A 20,796-nucleotide genomic window follows, 5' to 3' on the forward strand; every position below is an offset into this window, starting at 1 on the left:
CAATTGGTGTAGTATCTGGCTCTGGTACTGGCTCTTCCCCCCACTCCACCTCTGCAATTCGTTCTTTGGCTTCTCCAGCGCACATGAGACTAATTTGGTGGAATGTGGCTGGCCTAGCCAGTAAACTGGGCACTCAAGATTGGATAACTTACATTGAGTCCGGGGATGTTTGCATGCTCCAAGAGACTTGGGCAAGGGAAGAATACAACCATCAAGGTTACGAGTCATTTTCCATCCCGGCTAGGTGGGAGGGTAAGGGCCGCCCCTCTGGTGGACTCACAACTTGGGTGGCATCCCACTTAGGATGCCAGGCTTCACGCCTACCGGTGCCATCAGACGACATCCTAGTGGTTTTATTAGCCTGGCCGAACCTAGCGAAACTTGCCCTGATAAATATTTACTCCAGGCCAGTGGGAGCTTCGCGTGAATCTCCCACTATAGAGGAGCTTTCAGTATATTTAGCGGAAATGCCAAGAGACATTCCTTATATAGTGGGAGGGGATTTAAATTCCCATTTCGAGCCGCTGGTCGGCCTCGTAGAGGGATTTCCCATGGAAGAAGAGTCCAGGTGGTCAGTACCCTCTGTTGTAGCACCTTCCCCAAAGGCATGGACGCCTGTGGCACTGCAGATTACTGCCCTTACCCTAAAGCATGGAATTAGAGCCTGCAATGGACGTATTAAGTCTGATGTACCAAGCAAAACCACGTACAACAGAGTGGGAAGAGAGTCCCGCTTGGACTATGCCCTTGTACAGATAGTGAACTGGTCTTCTATCTTGGACTTTAGGGTTATGGAGAGACTGGATAGTGATCATAACGCCCTTGAACTCGATCTTAGCCATCCTGGGCTAAAGGCCTCCATAACAACCATGGAGGAGTTCAAACCTGAACTCCTATTAGATAATAACAGGAGAAGAATCAGGTGGGATAAACTAGCTACGAGCCAAGTGAAACTTTCGAAGCTCTACGCAGGTTTAATCCCTATTTTGGAAAAAGTGGGAGATCTAGCCAACGATGTGGGCAACAAAGACCGCCATGAGAAATTATATCAGGCTCATGAGGACCTTATAAAGGGAGCGGCCTCCGAGCTTTTTAGCAGGGTCCAGAATCAGAGGAGGATCCAGCAACATAAGTCCTTATGGTACAATGCAGCCTGCAGGAAGGCAAAGGGAGAACTCCTCAGAAGCATCAAGGAGGGAACAGGCAGAGAGAAGCTGCGAGAAAGTAGACGGGCTTATAAAAAACTGGTCACCCATGCTAAAACCGAATGGGAGGAGAACCAGTGGGAGGAGCTCACCACTTCCCTTGCAATAAGAGACCACCGAATGTTTTGGAGAGTAGTAAACGGGGGGTCGGGGAACCTCCATTCGGCAATAGAGCCAAATATTGCAGCAGGGGTGTGGCAGGCACACTTCCAGTCTCTCTACAGTTCTGAGCTGGGAGAAACTAAGATTGACATCGGTACGGGATTGGCAGAGTATGGCGGGGATTCGATAACAGTGGGGGAGGTGAAGGTAGCATTAATAGGACTCAAAGGTGGAAAGGCGCCAGGACTGGATGGCCTGCCCGGGGACCTGTTCAAGCAGGAGCCCGATGTTTGGGCCCCCTATCTGGCCGCTGTGTTTAATGGAGTTTTGCATGGCATGGAAATTCCGAGTACTTGGCTGGGGGCAGAGGTGGTTCCTATATTTAAAAAGGGCTCGCCCCTGCTCCCAGCCAACTATAGACCAATCAGTTTAATTGACGTGTCACAGAAGCTGTTTGGCAGGATACTGCTGAATCGGCTTCAGGACTGGGTGGAGGAAACGGGCGCCCTCAGTCCGTACCAGGCGGGATTTAGAAAGGGAGTTTCTACAGTGGATCAGGTTTTCCGTCTGAACGTTATCTATTGGAGGGCAGCAATATTGGAAGGGGGTAGTTTATACACCATATTTGTGGACCTGAGGGCCGCCTTTGACCTCGTGCCCAGAGGGAAACTCTGGAGTGTTCTGGCTGAGATGGGGGTCCCCCCAGTTATCCTGATAATTTTAAAGAGATTGCACCATAATAACTATGCCCGGGTCAGGTGCGGGAAACTTGGGGAATTAACGGACAGATTCCCCGTTGACAGGGGGGTTAGACAGGGCTGTGTATTGGCACCGACCCTGTTCTGCCTCTTCGTCAACGGGGTAATCACCCATCTCAATGGAACTGAATACACTGATGCCCCAAAATTGAATGGCAGCAGGGTGCCTGCAATCATGTTTGCAGATGACACCCTGCTTCTGTCCAAAACCCCTATGGGGATACAGAGGATCCTTGATTCTTTCGTGGCTTTCTGCACAGATAGGGGGTTAGAAATCAATGCTACCAAAACCAAGTTTATGGTCCTGAACCCAACCCCAAGATCACGCCCGAACCCTCTACTGGGAGCATCACGTTTAGAGAGAGTCTCCACCTTTGAATATCTAGGTGTAACGTTGAATGAAACCATGTCTTGGGGAACTCACCAGACTAGGGTTAATCTTAAATTAGTGCAGACCACTGGCGGCATTGCTCGGTTGATGAAAAGCTCCACATATCCACCGCTGGGGCCGCTTATCCAGATATACAAGGCACAGGCTAGAGGAGCTCTGATGTATGGGGCGGAACTGTGGGGTCACACAGCTTCCTGCAGCTTGTCTATAACTGAGAACAACTTCATTAGACAGATAGTAGCACTCCCGTCCAGCACCCCGCTCCTCCCCCTGAGGATGGACCTGGGGCTGAGACCAATAGCAGATGAACTAGGTCTCAGACCCATAGTCTTCTGGCGAAGGCTATGGAGCAGTGAAGAACTTTCCTCTTATAGGGCGGAACTGAGGGAGTTTCTAACCCACCCTAAAGCTCTACAGATCCCGTGGATAAAATATATAAAAAAGTCCTGTATGGGACTGGGGCTCCCCGACCTGTGGTCGGATCCAGCTAACGCCTCACTAAGGATCCCACGAAGAGCTTTGGTCAGTGCTTACCACGAGCAGAAATTATCTATGGCCCTAGACTGCAAGGATGAGGGGTCATTAACATTTGTATTCGCGCAAAGCAAGGACTCATACCGGCTGGAGAGGTGTTCTGCTCGATTTTCCCGGCCTTCTTGTGAGGAAAAGATGATTAAATGTGACTTCAGTCTCTTACCATTCAAGTCTAAGGGTTAGAGTAGTGAATGGAGCCTATTTACTAGGCACTTCGACATGATTCTGTGCTCTTCCCCATAGATCAGGGCTCGCACACATAGCCTAGGGGATAGATTCGTTAGTATTAGGGATAACCTGTCCTGTAGTGAGGGTATTTCACGGAGCTGTGCTGAATTCAGGCCTGGTAGGCCTCAAACGGGAGAGACTCCATCTTTCTTTCTGCTCCGGCAGCTTGGGATGCTTCTAGGTCAAACGTAATGTTTTAGTTATGAGGTGTTATTCGCTTGGAGAGAACCGGTTCAGGCCGGCCCTTATCGAAGGATTGTATTTTTCTTCATGCCGAAGACACTACATCAGGCCGGCCGGCTGGGAACGTGTCCTTGGTACGGGGAGGTACAAGAATTTGGTGGGCGGCAGGTTATGGGCCGGAATTTTCCATGAGGAAACGCACCTCTATATTAGTGAAAGTCTGAGGCAGTTACATGTTCAGTCCGTAGGCGGCATCTAGCCGTTAGCAGTAAAGCTACTACTTATTCCAGGGAAGACAGACGCCATCTTGAAGGTGGAGAAGAACCGAGAGACAGATGCTTTCCTAGCAGAATAGCCAGAGAGGAGAGAGTAGCCGATAAGGAAGAGGTCCCAGTGACTCGGAGAAGGGTGATTCCAGGCGAGCCGAGGCACAGACGAGAAGGGAACCTAGATGACCACTGAGTGCAGGCTACATACTACTAAGGTGATGTCGACCCTTTCTTATTAGAGTGTACAACTTAATCTTTCACTTTTCTTTGCAGGTTATGTGTTATATCGTAATGTTATGTGATTGTGTATGTAATGAGTAATAAAGTATCCAGTTTGTAGTGAACCGACATGTGCTGCGTGTTCTTGTATAAGAGGGTAGCCTATTCTTCTAGTCAGCTGCGGCTACATGAACAGATGTTAACCCTGATCAGGTAAGTGGTAACTGAATAAGGGAAAGAGGAGCCCCTCGAACCTGAGAACAGGCTATGCTCGAACTGGCAATCCTTGTGTGATCAGATGAATATTGAGACTGATTCCCTTTTTGTATGTTATGGTGATCATAGGATGAACTGTCGTATGAGACTGCCGTCTAGGTAGAGAGGTCTGGGTTCGTATGGGACCGCGAGGCCGCCACTTGTGATACTGTCGTATGGGCAGAGAGGTCTGGATCCGTATGGGATCGCGAGGCCGCCGATTGTGCTGAGACTGCCGTCTGGGTAGAGAGGTCTGGGTTCGTACGGGACCGCGAGGCCGCCACTTGTGATACTGTCGTATGGGCAGAGAGGTCTGGATCCGTATGGGATCGCGAGGCCGCCGATTGTGCTGAGACTGCCGTCTGGGTAGAGAGGTCTGGGTTCGTATGGGACCGTGAGGCCGCCACTTGTGATACTGTCGTATGGGCAGAGAGGTCTGGATCCGTATGGGATCGCGAGGCCGCCGACTGTGCTGAGACTGCCGTCTGGGTAGAGAGGTCTGGGTTCGTATGGGACCGCGAGGCCGCCACTTGTGATACTGTCGTATGGGCAGAGAGGTCTGGATCCGTATGGGATCGCGAGGCCGCCGATTGTGCTGAGACTGCCGTCTGGGTAGAGAGGTCTGGGTTCGTATGGGACCGCGAGGCCGCCACTTGTGATACTGTCGTATGGGCAGAGAGGTCTGGATCCGTATGGGATCGCGAGGCCGCCGATTGTAAGAGGTCTTGGTATGTATAGTAGGAATCCCCTGTCCTTAGGTGATAGATATATGTGGTTGCAGGATTGTAAATAGGTTCTAGGGAGGGGGTAAGGTTCTGGCTGGGTTAGTGAGGCTCTGATGAGCGAGTTCTATCTGATCCGAAAACCCAAGCAGAACAAGAGGGTTCTGGACGCTATGTCTCCTGTGTTGGCCAGGAAGCTATTTCTCCAATGGAGATATGGCACATTGCCTCTGCGATCTTACACCTGCTCCTGGTCAACACCGCCATCTACCAAGCTATGTCCGGCATGTGTGGGAGCAGAGGAAAGCGATCTGCATGTGGTCTTGTTTTGTCCAACTTACAAGGCCGCCAGGAAATATTGGCTCCTACCACTCATTAGAAACCTTGGTTTTAGGGAGTACCTCCCGGTGTATAGAATTTTAAAAACTGACGTTTCAGGTCCAATTGTGTTTGCACTAGCCAAATTTCTTACTAATGTCTGGTATATTCGTACCCGTATTTTAAAGTTGCAGGCTCCCACCTAATTTTAAGTTAAAATTTTAATTGTATGGCCTTTTATCTGATGTGTTTCCTGATTATTTTTCCTTGATGGTTTTACATGTTTCATATGTGTTTCTTTAGTATATCTTTTATGGCCAAATTGGCCGAAATAAAGATTAAATATATATAATTGTTAAAAAACGATAACTAATTATTTTCAAACATGGTTGAGTCAACAAAAAGTTACGTAGAATGAGAGGGTAGGACTCAAGCTCTAGCTCTCACCAAAAATGCTCACACTACATATTACGCTGTGAGGAAATGGAAACCCCATTCCTTCCGTTCCTGCTTGTGAAGTATACTCCACCTAATAAGATTACTTCAACTTGCATTTTTCTCTGTGCTGAGGAATGATTTGATATTTTAGCTTACATTATTATGCACATTTACTTTAGAAAACTGTCAGTCCTTGATTATGGGAATATCTAAAATTTTAAAAGCGGATTAGAGATGTTCAAATAATTGATATGTGTAGTGCAAATCTCAAAAGATACGCTGTAGTTTCTTTCAGATTCGATGACTGTTCTTATGGTTTGAGCTCTATCAGGTCACGTTCAAGGACTAAAAAGTACTTTGAATGTTGTCTGCCTTATGGAAAGGTAGTTAAACTAACCAGTCAGTCTTCAGCCTCCAGTTGGTCACTTAAGATGTAAACAGGCAAATTATGCTGGTGTTGATGGCAGTGCCTGGAAGTCATAAAGAGAAATCTATCTAGGCTAAAGCTAAACATAACCAGGATCTAATTAGAACTCTGTGTCCCTCAATGTCAATGACTGTCACTGAACGCAGTGTAATTGCTGAGACGAAAACTGTGTTTTTATTGTATTTTAGCATATGTGTAGGGATAAAACAGCTGAGGTATAACAACCTAAACAGGTTGGCTGATTGTATACTGGCTTTGCTTTCAGAGATGCTCCAGATCAATAAATGGATATTAGTTGCAGATAGGAACTGTCCATTTAATCTCTCCATTTTTAGGGCTGGCGTTAGCCAAGACCTCTTGATTTTACTAATTATATGTATAACATATTCACTTCCACAGGTTTTCAGGCAGCCCTACTTATTAATTTGGCCGTAATTGTTGCATTCACATTTTTCTTCCAACGACAACAGCATCCAGCATGGGGTAGTACGTCAACCCACTTCATCCATTTGCTAACTTGACTGTGAATGACGGCATTCTGCCCTTTCAATAGAAGCACACCCACACACAAAGTGGTTCCCTTCAGTGCCAGGAACTATTATGACAATGTGTGCATTTTGAGAGCAAACATTTTTTTACTTTTAGCTAATATTTTTCTAAAATTGACGAGGGCATGGCAGCTTACCCAACAATGAAGTTTTGAAAGATCCATGGAAAACAAAACAAGCAATGACAAAGCCAAACGTCTGGCAGTCAATGCTTATTCAATCTGCTTTCATGCTACATGCTGAACTCGGAAGATTACTTAGCCCACAGCTCAAAGGGTAAAAAAAGTGTGGAAAGCTCACATCCTTACATTTCACAAACTATGGGGATTTAAAGCTGTGCCATACAGCCACTTGCTTGCAAACCATTATCATTAGCAAATGTGTTTTGGTAACTCCATGGATAAAAAAAATGCAACACTGTTTTGCAATCGTTTTTAAATTAGGGCTTTTAATCACCATGTCTGCCTTTGCTCACACTGTACAACATTAATGCACTTAAATATGGTACACAAAAAACACTGGTAAAGGACTTCCAGGACACCACTACTGTATATACTGCAATGGCTCCTCGCATGGAATTATGCATCACCAACTGCGAGTAAAAGGTGATTAGGCCACCAATGGCTGCACATGGCTAAAATACTAAACAGATAATTTGTGGTTAACCAAAACTAAGAGGGGTGGCATGTAACTTTTCTGTTCGCCCCGGAACATCTGTGACTATAGTATATAATATGCTGATCCATTGAGTGTATGCCGGTCAGGCAATGTATCTAGAGTTGTTGGAGAGAGAGTCATGGCACAACTTTAACATGTTTAAATGAAAGAAAGGCACCACTTACGACAGCCAAAATAATATAGCCTTCTAGCCCGCCGTAGCGAGCAATACCGGTCATTAAAGGTCCACTCCAGCATTTAATGCCAGAGCGGAAGGCGAGGGCCTTTAACAAGTGAGCAGGCCTTTTATGGCCAGAATAGCCTGCTATGGAGGGCTACTAGGCTATTAGAACATTCCGCCCCTAGAGGGTGAAATGTTCTAATTTGTAAAACAAAGTACTCACGGAGCCTGAGGTATTTGAAATACCCTGGGCTCCATAAGGCTTTTGTTCACAGCTTTTACTGTGAAATTAAAGCAATGGAATGTTGATGCTCCGGGCTTCTACCAGCCATTAGAAGCCCGGAGCACTCTATTGTCTTTAATGGAGCCTCAACATTCCAATGTTCTAAAATAGCCTTGTAGTCCGCTGTAGCTGGCTATACAAGCCATTACAGGTCCGCTCCAGGTTTAACAAGGAAGCGGGCATTTAATGGCCAGTATAGCCAGCTACAGTGCGCTATAAGGCTATTTGAACATTCCGCCCCTAGATGGTGGAATGTTCCAATTTGTCAAACAAAGGCCATACGGAGCCGAGGAGGCTGGAATCCCCTCTGGCTCCGTGAGGCCTTTGTTCACAGCTGTTGCTGTGAAAACATTGGAAGGTTGATGGGTCTGGCTTCTACCAGGCATTAGAAGCCCAGAGCACTTCATTGTCTTCAATGGAGCTTCAACATTCCAATGTTCTAATAAAGCTTAGCTCCTTGTGCAGTCGCTGAATCATCAAAAATAAAAATAGAAGTATATTCTTTCTCTCTTCTAACCACATTCTGGCTCTGGATAAGATACGTCTTCACATGTGAATATTCAGCGTAATCCCCACTCAGGTCATCTTCCTTTGACAGACCTCTCAACCAACAAAGTGTCATAAATACATATGCCCAGTATGAAGCCCCAGTCCAATTCCTCAACGGTGGGAATTTTACACAGAACGGGGCACAGCCTTACATCTGTCTTTCACAATGTCTCAATTTGATTGCACATCAGAAGGGACCAAATAAAAAGGCAATGCTTACATAACTAAAATGTGAGGTATAAAAGCACATACCTGTCCAAGCAAATTGTATTCATATTCGTAGATCTTGTTGAATTTTGAGAAACCTTCTCTCTGAACCAAACAAACAAGATAAAAATTACAACAGTAAACTACGTTAACAGATAGCTAACATATTAAACAGCTGTACACATTCAGACATACAGTGTATTTACAGAGACATCAATTAGAAACTCTAACTTGATGTAAACATTTTCAATTATCTCGCAGTCTCTTTCCTCCCTCCCCCCCACCCTCCTCCCAAATGATGTACAATGCTCCTCGCTTTCCAGCTAGGGTCATGCTACATTGAAACCAAACAAAAACAAACATGCAAGGAAGGATGTTCACTACCTTCAAACAATACCACATGGAGGGAACATGTTATTAATAATGAAGATGAACATGACAAAGCTTTCAGCATAAAAAATTAATGTTCTCTGCGAGGCCCTCTGCTATAATAAAAGATGTGTCCCCCAGTTGGAAAGCTAAATCCCAAAGCAAGAGAGGGTCCATGTGCCTCAGAAGCCTCACTTAGATATCCTAATCAGTTAAACATTCACACTGACACTTCACGGTAAGACCTAGAGAAAATATCAATTAGATGAACAAGGGATCACGATGCGGATTTCTTGGATTACTTTCTTTTTTTAATGAAACTCAATAAAAATGATTTCATAAAAAAATAATTATTATTTCTGTTTATGCACAGTACAGGAACAGCGAACAAGCTCCCTTGGATTTTACACACATGTTCAGCTAAGATTATGGTCTACAAGGGATTCAGTAGAAACTTGAGATCAAACTTGCTTCTCCACTTCCTTGATGTGTATAAGTACAGTGGTGCAGCAAACACTGTCTGCCTTTATGTGCTACATATAGTGTCGGTATATGTGCAATAAACAATGATTAAACAAATGGGCAATCAATCTTATGCCATAAGAAGCCCCTGTAAATTCAGAAATTATGCATTTCTCCACCAGCAGAACAATTACGGTTTCTGCACGAGTAACTACAATTAATCGAAGTTCACCGGTTAAAACGGATCAATACAGTTAGGCACATCTCAACTAAAATCAACTGTGCTCTCTTTGGCAGAGGTCGTAGTGAAAATTCTCTAGCCATACAAACAGTCGAATACTGAAAGTGCATCAGGTGTGAGGTGCTTGGAAGGTCATAGGTGGCAAACAAAATAGTGTTTAAATAACTTGTCTTTCCTAAATAAGATTTGAAAGTAAAATAAAGAAATAACGCGAACTTGCCAGAGATAATTTCTAATAAAGACAGAACTTTGTGGTGCATTGGTTAAGGAAATAGGCTACAGGTGGTACGTCGGAGGCCTTATCGTGCCATTTTTGAGTTGCTTTTATCCCTTGAAGTTCAACTGTAATTTTACTTTTTTTTGCTCGTTTAAGGGCTACTATTTAAAAGGAAAGCTCAAACAGCCGGTCTAGTGCTTCAATTGGCACATTCACTGTCACTTGTGTCAGGGAAAACAGCAATACAAGTCTCCCCATCACATATGTCTCAAGGAGGGAGCCTGCCCCCTTTTCCCTTTATGGATGGTGACAGTTAACTGTTTCTGGGGTGCAGGGTTTCGCCCAGGTACGTTGCTTGCTGCAGCACCCAAATAAATGTCAAATCTGTTGGTGTCTGATTATAAAATCCCTTGTTTTGTGGAAGTTACGGATAACAATTGAGCAATTATGAATGAAGGCTGATCACAAACTCCAAGACCTATGCAGAAGAGAATGACAGTGATCACCTGTACAGCTTCTGGTTTACGGTTACTCCAAGATGATCACGTCATCATTTAGTGTCCATGATCTCCATTGCCTTTCAAGAGAGGAGTGTTTTTAACTTACTTTTGCCTAAAAAGAAGCTGATAACAGGGAATAAGAGCAGATCTTCTAACAGGGTATTCCAGATAGTGATTTTTTTTTACTAATTTGCTTTACTTTTTACTGATTAATAATTTGAAGGCGTCATTAGATATTCATTTTTGTTGTTCGGGTAGTAACTTGGGCAGAAGATTCAATCTCTATTGTGGTTGTAATGATAATGGTATGCTTTACCGAGTCTCACTCTTCACACCACCTTCCATAATCTCAGCCTTGACTCCTTAACCAAACTACTATGGGGAGTCCAGAAAGCCTTGGTGGCTCAGCTATATATTTTAGGAGAGAACACATGCGGACTCCAATTTGTTACTGGCCCTTTATCCTTACAACTTGAGGGAAAGGGTCTCACACATGGGGTCTCTCAATGCCATTGTCGTACAGCTCTAAAAGTACAAGCTAACTTGTAGTAGACTTGTAATTGACAAATATATACTTTTGCCCCTGGTGTGGCGGGGTTGTATGTTTTTAACTTCGAAAACACACATCTCCTCAACTCCAGAATGCCATGTGCATCCAACATCAAATTTTACCAAATGTACATCGACAATGTCTTCCTAATATGGGAAGGCCAGGAAGACACGTTACACACTTTTCTTGGGTGGATTAATGGATGCGACCCAAACTTAAAATTCACCCACAGTGTGAATAAGAAAAGCATTTCCTACTTAGACCTCGATATCAGAGCTGAGGAAGGTCAGTTAAAGACAAAAACACATTTCAAACCAACAGCTACAACTTCCCTCCTCCATTTTGACAGCTTCAACCCCAGGCCATTGCGACAAAATCTACCCTTTGGTCAATACCTGAGATTACGCAGCAACTGCACCGACATCAAACACTACAAAGATGAAGCAGCATCTCTAACAACTAAACTCAAGGAACAGGGTTATCAGGACAAAGTTATCAACACTGCACAGAAACATGCCAGAAATCAAAACCGCAAAGGTCTATAGGAACAGACACAACGTACTTTTGCGACCAACCCACTGACATGCGTGACTACTTATAACTCAATCTCTAATAAAGTGTCACAGATTATACAAAAGAATTGGAGGATTCTAAACACAGGCAAACTAAACTTGGATAAACCAACGTTCTCATATAAAAGAGCAAGAAGCCTAAAAGACAGCCTTGTGGCAACACGTCCACAACATCATGTCAAACCTGCCATAACAGTGCTAAATACCTGGGGACTCCCAAATGTAACTGGCCATTTCCCTTACGGGAACTGTAGCGTGTGTCACCTCACTAAACCTTCAAAATCCCTGAACCTGGAACCAGATAGTACCTGGCAGATCAGAAAACACACAAACTGTAATTCGTGCAATGTTATTTACTTAATCACTTGCCCTTGTGGTCTCCGATATATCGACATGACCAGTCGCAAAGTCAAAATCTGGATTTGCGAGCATAGGAGTAACATCCGATGTAAACGCAACACTACAAAGATGATTGATCATTTCCTAGAAACTGGACATTCAAATAACGACATAAGATGGGTTGATATTGAGCTGCAGGAGAAGGACTCAACCAATCTACAGAGCCGCCTTCTAGAAAAAGAACAACGTTGGTTCTACCGTTTATCAACACACAAAAACGGACTAAACAATAATATCCCTTGGAACTCAATGAACAGACATTAATAGACAGTCCCTCCCACTTGTCCACACAACAGGGCACCCTAATACGTGATTTTATGACGTAATCACATAGTATAATATTGTGGCAAGGCAGGAAGGAGTCAGGCACTTACGTACTGTTTCAGCAGAATCTACATAAAACTATTGAGATAACTGCACCATCAAAAACATTGCACCTGAACATCCCTGTACCGGGAGTACAATCCCATGACATAACATTCTGCATATAGTCATCCAAAAAACATTACTATGGCGTGGATTACATTCTACTGATGGTCTTCTGAAACCCATATACATGATGTAGTATATTTAATATCAACATGGGGAGCCTCTAGATCCAAACACACCAACTAGTGCCTTGACACAAATACCAACACTCGGAATAAGACACTGTGCGCAATGGTCAGTCATCTTCTCTTACGGTCTTACTAATGTTGCCTGAATCTAAATACGACCCCCCCCCCTCTCTTTGATAGAGAGCATAATACTAATACTCATTACATATTAGCCATCAGATTGATCAGCACTACTGAACAGCTAGTAATTCGGGGGGAGATTGTGTTATGCGTGGCATACTTAATCAAATACCACTATGACACGTACGTTCCAAACAGGAATCAATATCCTTTCCCTGTTTGCAACACCATGGTAGGTCTCATAGCTATTGTTATGGTTATACCTCAAAACGAATTATAATCCTTTCACAGTTTATTATACTTTTAAAAGCCGCATATCCAGTGTGACGGTCCCTTGGTTATGCTCACTATAAACGCATTTCCGGTGCGCAATACCATTGTATGCAGCACACCTAGGGAGACGGTCTAGTGGTTAAGCACCTTTTACGTACCCATAATCACGTGTTTACGTCTTCACACGCAGCCACGAAGCATTCAAAGGACCGCAACCACCGTCCGCGGTCACCTACAGTATCCCGAGAAGACCGGAATAGGTAGGATCGGCAGGCCGTCAACCTTGATGACGTAAGTTTTTACAAGCAAAACTTAGGCCGTCCTTGGCATCACCCGACCATAATTTCTCCTTCATAATTAGGGCTCGTAAAATCTAAGATGCCATATTTGTTTCACCAGTGTTTGACTACAGGAGTCCGCCCCCTTCCGGGACCCATTAAAGTACCCAGTCTACGTAGCTAATGTTAGATACTGCGGGTTGTTCTCATCTACTTTTACTGTTTCTTCTGTGATAAAATGAATATTTTTTAAATCGCATGCCTTTTTAGCACGGATGCATTCACATTAAGACGTAATTCGTTTATGACCAGATACACTGGTCACTTTTTACGGGTAATAGTTACCTAGAATACCATTTATACCACAAATGAAAGTTCCAACAAAGATATTTTGTTCAAAACCGTGATCACATACAAGTGTGACAACACAATCTTAATTACAAATGTTCACTACAAGACATGTATGCCAGCATCAACCACAAATGCACGAATTTGCATACACTAAGTGTATGTTGCATGTCTAGGTGTGAATGAATGTATGTAATGAATCCTTTCAACTGACTCACGGAGTGCACTTGAATACGAAAGTCAGCACAGTCGAAAGGATAACGAAGCTAGACATGAGTAACAATCAAACTTTCCTACATGTTGTGTACGTCCTTTATGTTGTGTTTTGTCTTTCAGGTTTAACCAGCCAGTGGCTCCGTAAGTAAGGCTACACCACAGCATACCTTAGAGTGTGTGCTGCGAATAATTCACATGGCTTCCTTTTTTTCACATTACAATTCACATCACATGGTCCTGAAGAAAGCCTCATAATAATTTTTGGGAAGGCTGAAACATGTCGACCAACACTTAAAGGGATAACGAAGACCAATTTTTACCTTCATACTATCCCGCACTGTTTTTACTGTGTCCCAGGCCCCCAGGAATAAAACTTTTTCAGCAGGGGAACCCAGAGAAATTTTTAATATCACCACTCTAAGCACACTTCATATATAAAAAAAAAATCAAAACCCGCTCCGCTGAAACACTTGTGTCGAAGCACAGCTGGGTTGCATTTGGCAGCCCAGCTGGGAACACAATGATGAAGCATGCCACCAACTAGGTTGTGGGTGAGGGTTCTTCTTAAAAACCAATGGGTTTTTCTGCATTCCAACATTCAGAATTGAGTCATCCTGGCACGAGGATTCATTAGGGGTTCGTCCACGTTTTTCTAGACTATTAATTAGGGAAAAGGACATCCCCCATTGTCCTTCCTCGCTCTCTTTTTGCTACTTCCAAATATATACTAACAACATTATTAAGTTTAATGGATTACTTCATTTGTAACCAGCCTTGTTACATAGTGGCTGAAATTTGACTAGTTTATTATTCTGAAGAAAGTACTGTGTTTACAGAAGGCCTTCATGCCAATTTCAACACCTTGCTGAGTGGTAGCGTCAGTACCATCAGTGACTTTGACGCATCATAGACTCGGATTTGATGAGCTTCACTTAACGATTTTAAACAGTATGTTTTTCAGGATCCATGTGTTGGAAACTCATCCACACAGGAGAACAAGCAAGGATGTTTGGATGCCAAGTTTACTACCAGTTGCAAGCTGGCAGGTCGCCAGTGGCTCCAGAGTTGATGTGCCAGACAATGAACGGACATGACTACCTGCAGAGAGAGAATGTGTCTCTAAGGTGTATGCAGAGTAGAAACTGGTGTGACTGATGGTGCCTTTGGTAGACCAAGTGCTTAGAGTCTATTGGAGCGCGCCGAATGTGTCTTTAGTAAATTAATTATAGTACCATCAGAAACCTTTTCTATAAAACCAAAAGAGCCTCTGTCTCTCCTGGGGTGTGCGACTCAGACCCTGCGCCATAAAGGGCTAATTAGAGTAGCACAAGAAACTGCCCATCTACAGATCTCTAAAATGGGAATGGTTTATCAAAGAGCAGAAGTGCATGGCCTGGGACCCAGAGGCTGAACGGATAGGATTAGAATAGCTTCAGACACCGGTAGATTCTGCTTGGTCATCTTGGTTCAAGTCTATCTCTGATTCTTCGAGCATGAATGGAAATGGAAGGGAACCATCGAGAGCCAGGGCTTGTTGAGCCCCAGACCAAACATTAAGTGGCAGGATATGATGGGTAAACACAGTATAGCTACCAACTCAAGTTGTTAAGTATCAGCTAGTTGGTGCTCCACTCTTCAGTCCTAGGAGCGGGGTACCCTGGATCTTATAAGCAGCTGGGTCCCGTCCTTTGCTCCTCTTTAGGGATCTCCCTGACACCACTGGACCAGTAAGGATTTATTAGGAATTTCCCTACAGGGGCTCATGTGACTTTGCTTGCCTCACTTTTGGCCCCACCATCAAGTTGCTTATTAGTGATGTTGGGAAAACCCATTTCAATTGTTACGAGGGGTGGGGAAGGCCCAGTCAAGGCGTAACCGCTTAACACAGTTGTACAGAGTAAGAGAGGACTACAGGGCAAGTAACTTGAGTGCTTCTTGTATGACTGATGTAGGTTCCCTGACCCAGCAAGGCGGATGGCTCTAAGCTGTCATTGTACATTCGATGAGATCCCAGTAGCCAAAAAGACTGACCATTTGGACAGTTTTGGTATCACGGTGTACGTTCAATCTAAAGACAAAGGTGTGGTGCATAGCCGACAGGTTGGGAATCTTTAACCAAGTTTTACTGTTATGTTACTGGGTCAATCGGACCATGCTGAGAGGCCGTGCATTTGATTAAAGAGTAAAAGAACTGACACATGTTCCCTTGAGGCGAACACTACTTTGCTAGCTGTCTGTTATACAGGTCGTGACCAAGACGAATGAGTAAGCTAGGCATTACACAAGAGGGCGTAGATACTGGAATAGAGGCTACATCCATTTGCTTTGATTGCAAATACACTAGTCTTGGTTTGCGCCCTTAACTTAACAGTGCACAAAAAAACATTAAAAATGTAAGTGGGCAAGGAAAAACGTTAAAATAAGTAAACTTTCATACTTGCAATGCACCACAAAAATTCTATGAACCTACAGCAAGATCTACTCTATTTATTAAATGTTGGCCATGAACACGTGCCTGTCAATTAAAAAAAATACTAAAGGTAGCAGAAGTGACAGAATAAATAATTGAGCCACTTTTATTGCTCGCTGCTCCTTAAAGGTTTCGTATTTGTTTCAGGGGGCGTAATGGAAACACAGTGAGTTCTTGGCATAGTGTTTACTTTCTGTTCTATACTGCCTCTTGACCACTAGGGCCAGGAGTATTAACGGCAGATCCTGAGGTACCAAACAGTAAGCCAGAGGTAACAGCACCTAGTAACCCTGACGAATCTCAATTGCCGTCTATCTATGAACACAATCAGACTTTGAGATATTATTCGCATAATTCAGAGGTGCAATTTATATCTGAGGAAGGCCATGACTACGTGCCACAGGCAATTCAGTGGAGTGAATGTTTATGATGTATACCCGTTTGACATAAAACTGACTTCTGTGCAGGCATGTGCTTAAGAACAAGAAAACAAAGTGGAAAAGCATACTGCGAGTTAGAAGAGTGACGAACTTACCCGTCTCATTCTCCCGTTGGACATGATGTCAGCAATTCCTTTCGCTGCGTCGTTTTTCTCTGCAACACAGAGGACTTTACGAATCTGAACTCTGCGAGCCTGCAACATGGCGGAGGACTGACAGAACCTACTACTACACTTGGATAAAAACCTGAACCCATAGGAGGCTAAAATCGCGGGCTGAAAGATCATCCCTTACTTAGGGGGGCGCTGCCAACTCCCACTGACTTCATGTTATCTAGTACCTCTGCTGAATCATAAATGATTCCTGAATCCTAAAACTCCCTCTTTTAGATTATATTGCACAGTATGCTTATGGTAGCATAGTGTACACCTCTATCTCAAAATTTGGGATTAATTACTTGTGACCTGTCATTGCTTTCAGGTTAACATATTTGTGAGCTGCAGCCATTCTAATTCAGTATTAAGAGCCAATTCCGTCATCTTCTAGCGTATCCAAAAGAGAGATGCCCTGGCATTTTCACTAACACGGGCACTTGTCACCACTGCCCGCGGATGTTACCTGCAGCACTAGATACAGGGGGGCACAAAAAATCAGGGCAGACCCACAACTACCCAAAGTGTATTGCGGGGTGCCCCTCTTCCCAACACACTGTAACCTCTATTCTCGAAGTCACAAAAAGCGGGTAGCTCTCCCTATTCCCAAAACACCCACCCACTACGTCTCACGAACTTTCCCAAAGATGAAAACAGGCGCCTTCTCTCCTGCCGTACTGCATATACAACTGTCGCAATGAAATGAAACATCAATCGTGAGCCTAGGCCAGTACCCGCTAACGTGTTGCGAAAAATGCAGCCATTTTGAGGAAGTGTTGTCCTCTATAAACATTTACACATAAACAGTAAAGACACTCTTTTATTGTGCTAATTTTATTCCAAAAACATATAAAATGACGTTTGTATTAGTACAATCACCCTATCATGTATTGGACATGTGGCTCTTTAGGACGTCTCATTCGCGATCTCTTAGTTACTGCACTAATAATATCCGTTCCAATCGACGGAAAGCGGACACTGTTTAAATCAATTTAGTACATCTAACAACACAGGTATTAATTTCATCTTGCCCAGCTTGCATGCATAATACGTGGAATAAGAAGGTGGGTGACTTTTTTTCGTATCCGTAAAGACCACGCAATTCCCACAGTCTTTCTACAGTTTCTATGGCCCTCACACTGTCAAAAACCTGCCAGAGACTAGGCCTGGTGACCACCCAATAGCTGTATAGCGGCCATCTTGAAATGGACTCACTTCCTTTCAATTTTTGTAAAAACTACACCGAAACCAAGGATATAATAATTTATTAGAAACTTCAAAATTAGCACTTCACTAGAGAACGAATCTTATTTACAGGTATGTTTTAGGTCTCGCCTGGGTATCGCGTAAGGGATCGCACAGCGAGACTTATGTAGGGGCTTCAGAAAATGCTCCCAAAGGCTTCCCAGGCGGATCGGGTGGCGGTTACGCGCACAACCACGCGCATTTCATTTGCCACCAGCTACTTCCTGCGCCGCCTCACGCATTCAGAGAGATTTAGTAAGGGGCACAAGACCTTAGGAATGCGGTTTATGGCCAGTGCATGTGAGGCATTGAAGCGCAAAGCTGGCATCTGGCATCGGACTTTAAAGCAGCAGACTGCTTTTGCCAGCGCACGCTCGGCCTCACTTCCTGCATCCCCTCTTACAACAATTAACTTTCATTATAACTCACACCCCATATGCTCGTTCCCTCCCACCCTTCCTTTGATGTCCGCTTTTCTTGCTGTTTACAAACCACGCCACACACTGCTGCACGCCACACACTGCTGCACGCCGCACACTACCGCACGCCACACACTGCTGCGCACACTGCTGCATTACACACTGCGGCATTACACACTGCTGCACGCCGCACACTGCTGCACGCCTCACACTGCTACACGAAACACTGCTGCACGCCACACACTGCTGCACGCCACACACTGCTGCACGCCGCACACTGCTGCACGCCTCACACTGCTGCACGCCGCACACTGCTACACGCCACACTGCTGCACGCCACACACTGCTGCACGCCATACACTGCTGCACGCCACACACTGCTGCACGCAGCACACTGCTGCACGCCGCACACTACCGCATCCCACACACTGCTGCACACACTGCTGCATTACACACTGCTGCATTACACACTGCTGCACGCCACACACTGCTGCACGCCTCACACTGCTGCACGCCGCACACTGCTGCACGCCGCACACTGCTACATGCCACACACTGCTGCATGCCACACACTGCTGCACGCCACACACTGCTGCACGCCACACACTGCTGCATGCCGCTGCACGCCACACACTGCTGCACGCCTGTTGGACAGGCCACATGAAGGGCTTGCTCCCTCCCCGCATGACACGGCCCAAGCCCCGGCCCTCCAGGTGTGACCCACAGGACCAGCCCGCAACCCGTCTCCAGACGGAACTCCTGCCCCCGGACATCTGTGTATCATGGGGCCGACCCACTCCCGGCTCCCCCGTCCGGACCAGCCGCCATCTTGGACACTGCACCACGAGGCCGCGTGGCCTCAGCTCGACCCTAACCCTGGGCCTGGCCAGGCCCCGCCATCCCGGCACCACCATCCACCCAGGAGGTGAACGGACCACTTGGCAGGTCGATGGGAGAAAGGAGTGTCGATGGCTCTCCCCCCCCAGGTGCCGATCGCCCTCCAGCTCCCCCGGGCGCTGGCTCCACCCCCTGCTGGGTGTCTGGACTCCCTCATCCCGGACCTCCCGACCTCCAAGTGCGAGGGTCCGGACATCAAAGGGCACCAGACCTATAACTAGGGCAGCTCCAGAGCAGGGAGGCAGTTGTATCCTGGAGTCGAGAGACACCGCGAAGAACTCATCCTTGTCGGACTACCGGCGCTGCCGTAGCCCTGCCTTGTGAACTATCGTCCTGCCTGCTGGCGCTGCCGCGGCCTTCTACATCCTCCATCCTCATCGGGACCTGCTGGCGCTGCCGCGGACCGTGTAACGACCATCTTCATCGGGACCTGTTGGCGCTGCCGCGGACCGTGTAACGACCATCTTCATCGGGACCTGCTGGCGCTGCCGCGGACCGTGTAACGACCATCTTCATCGGGACCTGCTGGCGCTGCCGCGGACCGTGTAACGACCATCTTCACCGGGACCTGCTGGCGCTGCCGCGGACCGTCCAAGCTAGAACACCAAGCTCGAGGATTGTGAGCTATCCATCATTGCATCTACCAGATTGGTAACCAGACTGTCCCGCTACCCCCTTTCCCAAACCCAGAGACTAAAATCGAGGGGACCCCGGAGTCCAGACCTCCTTGTACCATTCCATCGTACCTTAAGAAACTGCTTATAAAGAGCGTTAAAGCCTATCCTTGTGTGGTGTACATCTGTGGGGGGGAAGTTACTTGTCTGTACGATCGCTGGAGACGGCTCTCCCCGGAGACCTCTCCCCTTATCCTCGGCCGACCCTCCCGGTCCGTCTAACATTGGTGGCAGCGGTGGGATCCGAATCAACGCGTAATCGTACAGAGAGTAGCTCACCCCGAGACAAAACCACAATGTCAACCAAAGAGAGCGGATCTACCGAGAAATTCCAGATGGATAAATTGGAAGAGTACAGCCATCGAGAATTAAAACAATTCTGCATGGAACTAGGCATTGCTACCACCGGCCTGAGTACCAAAGACGATTTCAAGCACGCCATTGAGTCGTGGGCAGAAACCGGGGTCACCAGATCCCCAGACCGAAACAGTGCAGCGTCAGAGAGGATCGCCACGGCTCCCGAGGAGCGAGGAACGGGCCTTTCACAGGAAGAGATCCAAGAAAGAGAAAAAAACAGACTACATGAGTTAGAAATGGCACGACTCAAAATGGACGGTGAACTAAAATTAGCCGAGCAAAAACTGAACCTGGAACATCTGCGGCTCCGAGAAGAACGGGAAGAAAAACAGAGGCAGAGAGAGCTCGAAGAAAAAAGACTAGCGTACGAACACAAGCGCAAACTGGCAGAAATAGACCTACGGAAGCAGAACAAAGAACCGGAGGTGCCCGAGCGACCGCGCACCCCGGGAGCAACAGAAAAGAAAGTCCACATCCCCAAAGATGTCGTTCGAGAGTATGTCCGGGAGGACGACATACAACAGTGGTTCAAGGCCTACGAGATCGCCATGACCTCCCACCGGATC

At 45.8% G+C, this 20,796-nt stretch overlaps 1 protein-coding gene across 1 annotated transcript in view; it reads right to left on the reverse strand.

Annotated features, from left to right (window-relative positions):
• TOP3A (DNA topoisomerase III alpha) overlaps positions 1-17,344 on the reverse strand; it is a 262,802-nt gene extending 245,458 nt beyond the window's left edge. The window contains exons 1-2 of the mRNA XM_085628981.1: positions 16,582-17,344; positions 8,520-8,579 (exon numbers count right to left, since the gene is read on the reverse strand). Coding sequence (XP_085485107.1) covers positions 8,520-8,579; positions 16,582-16,773 — 252 coding nt within the window. The 5' untranslated portion in view covers positions 16,774-17,344. The remainder of the gene's footprint in view (positions 1-8,519; positions 8,580-16,581) is intronic.
• Between the last annotated feature and the right edge of the window lie 3,452 nt (positions 17,345-20,796).

This window comes from Triturus cristatus, chromosome 10, assembly GCF_964204655.1.
Source record: "Triturus cristatus chromosome 10, aTriCri1.1, whole genome shotgun sequence".
In the NCBI taxonomy this organism is placed as follows: domain Eukaryota; kingdom Metazoa; phylum Chordata; class Amphibia; order Caudata; family Salamandridae; genus Triturus; species Triturus cristatus.